The 10,648-nt window shown below is 37.2% G+C and overlaps 1 protein-coding gene across 4 annotated transcripts in view; it reads left to right on the top strand.

Annotated features, from left to right (window-relative positions):
* RSRC1 (arginine and serine rich coiled-coil 1) overlaps positions 1-8,408 on the top strand; it is a 428,398-nt gene extending 419,990 nt beyond the window's left edge. For all 4 annotated transcript variants that reach the window (XM_057545926.1, XM_007164842.3, XM_057545927.1 and 1 more), the window contains 2 exons: positions 2,672-2,824; positions 3,767-8,408. In XM_057545926.1, the coding sequence (XP_057401909.1) occupies positions 2,672-2,824; positions 3,767-3,859 (246 nt within the window). In that variant the 3' untranslated portion in view covers positions 3,860-8,408. The remainder of the gene's footprint in view (positions 1-2,671; positions 2,825-3,766) is intronic.
* Positions 8,409-10,648: the final 2,240 nt, after the last annotated feature.

The raw sequence follows: 10,648 nt of genomic DNA on the forward strand, positions 1-10,648 counted from the left end.
ATAAATTTATTTATTTATTTATTTATTTATTTATTTATTTATTTATTTATTTTTGGGTGTGTTGGGTCTTCGTTTCTGTGCGAGGGCTTTCTCTAGTTGCGGCGAGCGGGGGCCACTCTTCATCGCGGTGCGTGGGCCTCTCACTGTCGTGGCCTCTCTTGTTGCGGAGCACAGGCTCCAGACGCGCAGGCTCAGTAGTTGTGGCTCACGGGCCTAGTTGCTCCGCGGCATGTGGGATCTTCCCAGACCAGGGCTCGAACCCGTGTCCCCTGCATTGGCAGGCAGATTCTCAACCACTGCGCCACCAGGGAAGCCCTGAGGGTTTTTTAATAGTCAAATTTTCTCTAACAGCTTTCCTCACTTAAAGAAGCAATTGATGGTTTTCCTCACACATTTTTAAAATTACCCATTATTAAATAATAACTTCTACACTCTGATCCTAACCCCTGAGAACTTTACCTCTTGTGCGTATAAGCACTTTTCAAAGAAAACTTTAATGTACTGTGTAGGTAAAAACAAAATGAGATTACTTGATTTCTGTAATAGAATGTTATCTCTGCCACCTGCACATGTGCAATCCACATGTTTAGCAACTAGAATAACAGCACTTCACAATTTTTCGAGGTAGTTCAATATGGACAGCCAGTCTCCTAGCTGAACCCTATCAAAGCATGGCCTAGATATGCAGAACGGCATGCTCTTACATTCCCTGCATGGCAAGATAGAGTACCAAAAAATTATGTCCTGGACCTCACTGGACTAGCATACTTCCCACTTTCCCCTGTGCAGAATATTGGGCTTTACTGTTACATGTCTTCAGTTTTATAAAGGGTCAGTGTAATATCACTTAGGGCTATGAGTCTTCTATGACCACTATGTTGGAGACATAGAAATGTTTGGGATCTGAGGAAAAAAATATTGGCTCCAAAATGTAAGAAGAAAACTGCCAAATCAAATTTACCAAATATTTCTTTAAACAGCTCTATGTAACTTGTTACAATTTGTGATTATGTATATATTTTGGTATTTATTTGTTAGAGCTCTGTCATCCCATTAGCAAAATGTAATCTCCAATTTGGACAGGGAACATATCTTTTTTTTTTTTAATTAATTAATTAATTAATTATTTTTATTTTTAGTTGCATTGGGTCTTCATTGCACGCGGGCTTTCCCTAGTTGCGGCAAGCAAGGGCTACTCTTCGTTGCGGTGTGCAGGCTTCTCACTGTGGTGGCTTCTCTTGTTGCAGAGCACGGGCTCTAGGTGCGCAGGCTTCAGTAGTTGTGGCACGCAGGCTCAGTAGTTGTGGCTTGCGGGCTCCAGAGCGCAGGCTCAGTAGTTGTGGTGCACAGGCTTAGTTGCTCCGTGGCATGTGGGATCTTCCCCGACCAGGGCTCGAACCCGTGTCCTGGACAAGGAACATATCTTCTTATTCTCCCTCGTGTACCCAGTGCTTAGCAATTAGTAGTGCTTAGTAAATACTGGTTAAATAGATGGATCTCCAACTCTGAGATAAATTACTCTAATAAAGGATTAACTAATTCATGCATATTTCATTTTCTAGATGTTTTCCCCAGTGACCTCTGTTTTGCACTTCATTCAGAGAAGTGGATGTTCAGAAGTAAAAAAGTCAAAAGAGAATGGAAATTGAAAAACTATATGTGTAGAACCAATAGGGGTAGAAAAAAAGGCTAAGTAGTGGAATTAATCTCCCAATCATCTAGGGTTTTTTAACTTTAACCTTTAATGTCAACTTCTCATCTAATCCATTTCATGTTATCCCTGCAGCCTTTCCCTTATTCAGCCACTTCCCTGGCCTTCTCCTGTCTCAGGGAAGGAGATATTGGAACTAACCTGAGTTAGCACTACACTCCTGGTTCCCTCCAGGCAGGAACAATGATTTATCAGTGTTTCTGTCCCCAGCACTTTGCACAGTACCTGGCATATAATATTCTATACAATGGAATATGATTCAGCAACAAAAAGGAATGAAATACTGATACATACTAAATGAAAGAAGCCGGTCAGAAGAAAACCACATATTGTATGATTCCTTTTATATGAAATATCCAGAATAGGCAAATCCATAAAGGCAGAAAATAAACTAGTGGTTGCCTAGGGATGGGAGGGTTGGGGAGATATGGGGAGTAGTGACTGCTAATGGGTATAGGGTTTTTTTAGGAGGATGACGAAAATGTTCTAAAGCTGCTTGTGGTGTTAGTTGCAAAACTCTGTTGATGTGATAAAAGCTTTATGAATTGTGATATGGAATTGTATCTCAGTAAGGCTATTATTTTAAAAATATCAGTGATAACCTTTGAATTTGCTTTTTATATCTAAAGAGACCAACTAAATGGAGATTTGTTGCAAGCTTATTTTCATTAATAGAATTTAGGTATGTGAAATGTATATACTTTTTCAATAGTATAGACTCATAAGTACCAACTTCTTAAGAAAAATATGCTGATTGTAAGACATGACATTTTCACAGTGTTTTTGTATTTGTTTGCTTACTTTAGGAATAGTTGTTTCTTACTCAATAACCTAGGGCCATTTTGTAATTAGTATCATCTCAAAGGAGGCCAATTGAGCAGTTATTATTCAAAATCAGAAATATTATTAAAGCAACATTTTAATTGTTATCCAATTAATAACATGTGTTTTATGTTTCAGTCAGTGGAACCTAGTGAAGTGAAGCATGCAGCTGCAACATCAGGACCAGCATCAGTAGTGGCTGACCCACCGAGTAATGAAAAAGAAATAGACCCTAGCAGCATCCCTACTGCTATCAAGTACCAAGATGACAATTCTCTGGCCCATCCAAATGTAAGATCCTTAAACCTTAAGAATGTCAGTTTAAGTCTAGTTGACTGAAGTTAATTCAAACTGTTGTCCTTTTGGGCTGGTGACAAGAAGACCATTGGAGGAAATGGATTCATATGTTCCTATTTGCTAAAAATAAGCAGCCCACCCCCAGCCTTTAGAGCTGTTACATGTATTTGAAGCTGGTTTGGACCAACTCATGTTACCTGACTTCTAGGAGATTCTTTCTATGGGAAAGAAAAATGGGCAAAAAGAAGTTTTGTTTTATTTTTATTCTGGCACTAAAAGATCTAATTCTTGGGGCTTCCCTGGTGGCGCAGTGGTTGAGAATCTGCCTGCCAATGCAGGGGACACGGGTTCGAGCCCTGGTCTGGGAGGATCCCACATGCCTTGGAGCGGCTAGGCCCGTGAGCCACAACTACTGAGCCTGCGCGTCTGGAGCCTGTGCTCCGCGGCAAGAGAGGCCGCGATAGTGAGAGGCCCGCGCACCGCAATGAAGAGTGGCCCCCGCTTGCCACAACTAGAGAAAGCCCTCGCACAGAAACAAAGACCCAACACAGCCATAAATAAATAAATAAATAAATGATCTAATTCTGGCTCTGCTCCCGTTGGCTCACGGACTGTGAGCGTGTCATTAACATCATATCGTGCTATCTTCTGTGAAGTAGTGTCATACCACTGTGTCTTCAGGAAGATTGTAGGAAATAAACTTTACAAAATGAGATGTAAAATTGCTAACCAATGATTTTGATGTTCGTCCTTTTACTCTGAAACTTTCTGAGCATTATTCCAAATAGATGATCTTCAGTTAAGAGGTCATCAAGAGTTAAATAGTATCCAAATCTTGTGCTGAAGGATGTATTCTATAAAAGTGATTTATAAGGTCAAATCCAAGTTATTGGCAGACAATAACATTTTTTCTTCTTTTTTCTTTTTTTATTTCAGTTATTTATTGAGAAAGCTGATGCTGAAGAAAAGTGGTTCAAGAGATTAATTGCTCTCCGACAGGAAAGGCTAATGGGCAGTCCTGTGGCCTAAAGTTATGTTCATCTGGTTGAGTAACAGTAACATTGGAAATTTAGGTTTTTAAATCCCAGTATTAACTCTTAAAAATAATTTAGCTGATTATATAAAAAGATAACCTCATTTCATTCTTTTCTCATGTAGGCTTGAATATTTGTTGATTTGAACTTAATCAAACATTGTGAATATTAAAACTAGTGTAAAGTTTAAGAATGCATGAAAATGTCATACTGTTAATAAAGCTAATCCTGAAAATATTGGTATTAAGGCAGATGGTATACAGTAGTGTTTCTGAGTACAATTTGAAAAATATCAAGTTGCCATTTAAAGACACAGTTTTGATTAGTCATGCATATAAAAGAGTCGAACTATATGCTATAAATATGAGATTTTATCTTCCACGTATTATAAAACCATATTTGAATCTTTTATTTCACCTTATTGAAGAATTTTAGGCACAACAAAAAGCACTGTGAACAATCTAAGCAGCATGAACCATGTTACTCTTAGAGGAATAATACATTTAGTAAAAAAACTACTTGAAAATTAAATAAACTGATGGTTTATTTGCTTAGAGATCAGCTTTTACTAGGTGCTCCTTTGAAACATGTTAGCAGGTCCCAGCTCATTCTTTTAAAAATTACATGTTCACGCTAGACCTAAGCAGTTGGCCAGATACTCATGATGGGGAATTGTTTCTGAGAAAACTGGTAAGAGCTCTCACTTCGGTGTTACTTAACCAACTGCTATACCCTGCAGAGGAAGCCAGCTAATTGTAATTTTGATAAGGCTATCTGTCATTGTAGAATACCTTTCTCTGGTAGCTGAATGAAAATCAACTATGCATTCCATACTGAACACGCCAGAGATAAGGACTTTAAGGCCTGCCTTACAAACTGCCTTCAACAGCTGACATGAATTATTTCCCTTTTCTATTTGTTCTGCTCGAATTTGTATCTATGAAGACTGTAGCCCAGAACACAAGATAAGCATGAAAAGTTCTTGGGCTAAGATTACCAATATATAGGACATTTTGATGCCATCTTTTTATATTTCTGGAACTACTAAAGTTGTAATCCCTGTTAAAAACGAAAACTATAAAGAACTTAAAATCAGTTGCAAAAGGGATGGAAGATAGACTGATGACCAAATACTTGTTTTTATACAAACATGTTTTCATATTCTAAATATATACTAGTGGGGTTTTTTTCCTTAGCTATAAGTAGAAGTACCCAGTATGAACTCAGGTGTGTGTGGTTTTTGACGTATACAAATTTTTAGTGATTTTTACAAGGGATTACTGGTACTGAATAACTTTATATTTCATTTATTACATAACTTGTAAATAGTAAAAGGACTATCATCCTTTGGGGAATTATATTTTAGTGGTCTAGGCAAGAATATGGGTTGTCATTTGGGCCACTAGTGATTCTCCAGAGAAGCTGGACTAGGCATTTTTTCTCAGTATGCTTGATGTTCCTCATTTATAACATAGTGAAAATATTATGATCCACTTTAATTATATTTCACACCAGAGTTCCTCTTTGGCAAGTAGCCCAAATACAGATGCTTGAACTGCAATAGATTTATATTTTAAAGCTAAATTTTTCATAGAGATAGAGAATCAAGTTATTTTTTTAATTAACTAAACTTTAGTCCCTGCTAAACTCAATGACTATTCCCCTTCTTCCTGATTTCCAATGTGATTCATTTTAATATATTATTAACTTTGTTTACCTGCATCCTATTGAAGACTACAATATTACCACATAAGCCAAATCAAATTTAATGAGAAAGACTTCATAGACCACTATCAAACATATCGCCAAACTCAAGGTAGGCGATCCATGCGGGCCTTCTTTAATATCCTAATATAATGACTCTATAAAACAGAACAGTCCCTTTCATGTCAGTTGATTAGTGGTAACAGTTGGGATTTACATGAGACCTCAGAGTGTTTTTTGAAACATTGACTTCACACAAAATGATGAGTACTAATAATACAAGTTTTCATTTCTGAACAAGTATATTCTAAGGGAAAATGGAATAAGAACTTTTTTTTTTTTTTCTGGCACTCCCTAATTACAAGGAGGCAGATACCTAAGAATATGAGAACAGAACACTCTTGAGTCTTTCACCTACTTCACTTCAGCATCCCAGCAGGTGAAATGAGGATACTAATAGCCTACCTACCTACTTTGATTTTTCAGTAAAATAACACAAAAGAAAGCCCGTGGTAGAAAAAGTGTACTATTTATGCCAAGGGAACATTTTGGCATGGTAGCCCATCTTAACGGAAATATGGAACAAATAGTTGCATGGGTAATTATTTGAAAAGCTACACTCCAACTTCAGTGTACTCCTTATGTATGTGCTTGAACTGTCATGGCCAATAGACCCCAGCTTTGTCCCCAGATTTCTCTGATGTCCCTCCCTGCCAAGACCACAAGAAACCCTGATTGCTCTGCAGTTAGTGACCTACTGTCTGCTTACTGGAGGTATCTCAGGTCTTCTTCCGTCAGATTTACCCACTTACTCATTAACGTTTTTTTGACTACCTAGTTTGTGCTGGGCAGAGTAAGGGCAGTTGGGTATACATGGGTGAATCCAATGGGGATTCTGCCCTCAAGAGGCTTAGTTATGAAGCCCAGACATGTATATGACATAAAAGATATAATGCTTAGTGGCAGAGGAGAGGACATGGTTGCAAGAAAGAGAGAGATTACTGCAAGTTAGAAAATTAAGGAAGCCTTCATGGATGAGATCACAACTGAATGAAGACCTGAAGGATGGGAAAGCCCCTGGAGCCACAGGAACTCACAGCTATCCACTTCCACCTTCCTGGTAGCTGCTGTAGGGGGCTGGGAACTGTTGCACTTCCAACCCAAGGAAGAGTCCCTCTTGTGAAAGACCCAAGTGGCCCTGCCCTCTCGATCCTATTAAAATCCAAGCAAAATTTTAGGTTCCTGGTCGCCCTCTGGCTTTCTCTGATCATTTCTTCCTTTTGGTGGAGAATCAGCTGAATAAGCCGATTTGGCCACTATCATCCAGTCTTGTATCACCACCACTTCTCAGCCAAGATGACTTGAGTGAGACGTGTAATGGTAGCTGAAGGAGGCTTTCAGTACTTCTAAGAAAGAATTGCATCTGCCAGTAAGGCCTTGCACAGCAGTGGGGACAACTGTGTGTTCCCTAATCCTCTTTGTTTTTCCCTTGTGTGCTATTACAGAAAGCATTGTTTTGGAATGAAAAGATACAGTTCATTTGCCTGTGGTTAGGTCTGTTTCCAGATTTTCCTTTGATTTGGGTATCAAGTGAAAATCTTGGTATCAAGTGAGTAACTAAGATAGTAACAGAAGCTAGAAATAAAACAAGACACGGGATATTTTTGGTCACTAAACTATGGATGAATTGATCTGGAATCCTTACACCCATGTTACTTCTTCCTTCCCCCCTTTCCCTACCCCAAAATTCCTCATGAGTATGACGGAAGAGGTCTTGAACCAGCTCCTGGCCATTACTCAATGGATACAGTGTTTGAATTATTCAGAAAATGTTTAAATGCCATCCTTTAAATGTAAGCCCTACTTATTACCCTTTGGAACTCCTTTATGGAATAATGGAAAAGTGAGTCATCTTGATAAGAAAATATCTGAGTCTTTACGGAAGAACAAGGATAAAAATGGAGGTAAGAAAGAACTCTTTGTGAATTCTCTATTCATCTTCACCTTTTTTCATAGAGATGGATGTTGATCAGTATATTCCATTTTGTGGGATTTTTCCCAGATCAAAGAAAATGCTCTGTCATCATGTATTTCCAAGTTATTTTTGCTATTATTGTATCCCCAGAATCTAGCCCATGCCTGACACAAGAAGTCTCTCAATAAGTATTTGACAATGAAGGAAAAACTGAATTTGCCCGTCTTAAATGGGCAGTCTGTTTAGCAGTATGGCTATTTAAAATACTCAAGCTATTTGGAGCCAGTACAAAAACAAATAGGTGTCTAGGTATATACCCAAAAGAATTGAAAGCATGGTCTTAAAGAGGTATTTGTACACCCATGTTCATAGCAGCATTATTCATAATAGCCAAAACAGGGAAGCAACTCAAGTGTCTGTGGATGGATGAAGTAAAATGTAGTATATATATATATACAATGGAATATTCCTCCACCTTAAAGAGGAAGGAACATGGATGAACCTTGAGGACATTATGCAAAGTGAAATAATCCAGTCACAAAAAGACAAACGCTATATGATTTACGTAGAAGAGGTACTTAGAGTAATTAAAATCATAAAGGCGGAAAGTATAAAGGTGGTTGCCAGGGCCTGGGGTGAGGGGAAATGGGTTTATTGTTTAATGGGAATAGAGTTTCAGTTTTATAAGATGAAAAGAGTTATGGGGATGGATGGTGGTGATGGTTGCACAACGGCATGACTGTGTTTAATACCACTGAACTGTACACCTAAAAATGGTTAAGGTGGTAATTGTGTATATTTTACCACAATTTAAAAATCTATTTAAAAATACTAAATAAAAAAATAGATGAGTTTTGTGACCAGATTAGTTTGGTTTCTGTGATTTGTATCTCTACACGTCTCTGAGCTGACAAAGGCCTTTGGAATTCCTGGGGAATACAGACTACACCCGGCCTTCTCTATTACATTAGCAACTAACAACAGTGGGGCTAGAGTTTAAGCAAGGATCTTACTAGTCTTCACTTGCCCAGACTTTCTTTCTGGTCCAGTTTTTATATTATATAAATAATATTTTAAATGATGTAGATGTGGTCATTCAAGGTCCACCCACTGGCTCCTGTGACTGCTCTCCTTGCAAATGATAGGTCAGTTTTAAAGAAGTAAAGTCTACCAATATAGTAAGACAACACTTTAAACTCAACAATGTACCATTTTATTTTTAGGTCTTGAGAAGGAATGGCAAAATGATCCTGCTGCAGTGCTAGGAGAGAATGATGAACTGAACTGACCCTCTCTTCTTCACATCTTGTAACATGGTACTCAGGCTTAAATCCCAGTGTAAAAAACCTAGTATAGTGTGGGCTCCCTTCATAATCTTTTAAAAAATGAACTGCTAAAATCCCATGTCTTGAATAAAATCCATAACTACAGTTTATCTACCTGTTCATGTTCCATGAAAATATCATAAGCTTAAAATGGAACCGAAAACAAATAATTGAGAAATAAATAAATGTGTACCACATACCAGCACAATGGTTTGAATGCCTATATTAAAGATTGGGTAGACTTTTTAAACAAATTCTGTAACTGGATTATTTATATAGCCCCATTGTAGCTTTTCTCCTTCCTCTTTCTGCCATAGTAAATCTAAATGACCTGGAGAAGGTAACTCATAAGATAACTCATTTATTAATAGTTTGAAAAAATACTTTTTTCAGAACGCTTTGTATTTGAATCAGCCGCAGTGTTACTACATGCAGTGAAAATGAGGAGTCATCCAAAATTATAATCTCCCATAAATATACTTTCTCCATGTTTGAAATAGTTCATTTCAAAAAAATTTTTATACCCTGCCATAGAGCATAATTAGCAGCCCAGTCCCTGTGTTATGTAATAGCTGTTCCATCTAAAACACTTAAACTTTCAGGAAGTAAACCGTTTTCACATTAACGTTTGTTCCCCTACAAGCACACTTGTGTTTCCAAGGTCATGTGGGCCGTTTTCAGCAAAGGTGCTCAGAGACTTTTAACTCACTTTTTTTTACAATTAATAAGAGAAAGTGACAAGTGACTGGTAAATAGGTTAGTATTCGACACAGTCTAGAAAATATCAGAGACTCAGTTTCTGTTTGGGATTCTTAATTTGAAGTTCCAATTTCTAAATATGTTTATCTTGCTATACTAACTGCAATATAATTCCCAAAAGGCATTGTTCAATTAATTTCTAAATCCCTTTGAAAGGCATTTACACAGACCTTAGAGAGCTTTGAAAGGGTTACAAAACTCTTCAAAGAGTTCTTATTTTTTGAAAAACCTATTTTAGAATTTACGACAATCGATGACAAAAATCTCTGTCTTTTCACTAACAAAGACAGCATAGATTTGAAATGTATTTTTGCTTTGGGAGTTTAAAAAATAATGTTTAAATATCAATGGGGGATTTGAATATTGCATTCTAGTTCAAATGTGAAATTTGTAAGTTAAATATCAATGGCCACCATTTTACTAAACTAATTCTCTTTCTGATAAGTACTTCAAATTTTTCTCAATATTCATTTATATATTTTTCTATGAATTATATAATTTATGCCAGCTAGCAAATGGTCACATATAATTTATTAAATTTGCTCATTTGCTAGAAAAAGCGTACACAAAATGAGAGTTATGTCAGTAATTAAGCTTTTTCTTAAGTGATATCTTTCACATTTTGTGATTTGGGTTTGTTTTTTTTTTTCTCTCATTGAAAAACACAAAACACAAAAGGAAAGTCATCCATATGGAACCAGTTTTTGAATGTAAACATTATCTGTCCCTCTTAGTCGGCTGCTGCGTTGTCTGTCCCCTCTGGTGACCATTATTAACAGTCCTCCCAGCCTTTCCCTGTGGTTGAACAAATACATCTCTGTTGAGATATTGACACATGGGCTCTCTTTTCAGACCATGAAAACAGATTTGTCTACAATTAATTTTTTTCCCTGATCGTATTCCTTAGGTAACTTTCCTGAGCAGTACATCTATATGCCTCATTCTTTTTAATGGCTGCGTAGATCCCTAAAAGTGGAATCACTAGGACGTAGGGTATGTACCTTTCACATTTAAACTAGTA

This window comes from Balaenoptera acutorostrata, chromosome 4, assembly GCF_949987535.1.
Source record: "Balaenoptera acutorostrata chromosome 4, mBalAcu1.1, whole genome shotgun sequence".
In the NCBI taxonomy this organism is placed as follows: Eukaryota; Metazoa; Chordata; class Mammalia; order Artiodactyla; family Balaenopteridae; genus Balaenoptera; species Balaenoptera acutorostrata.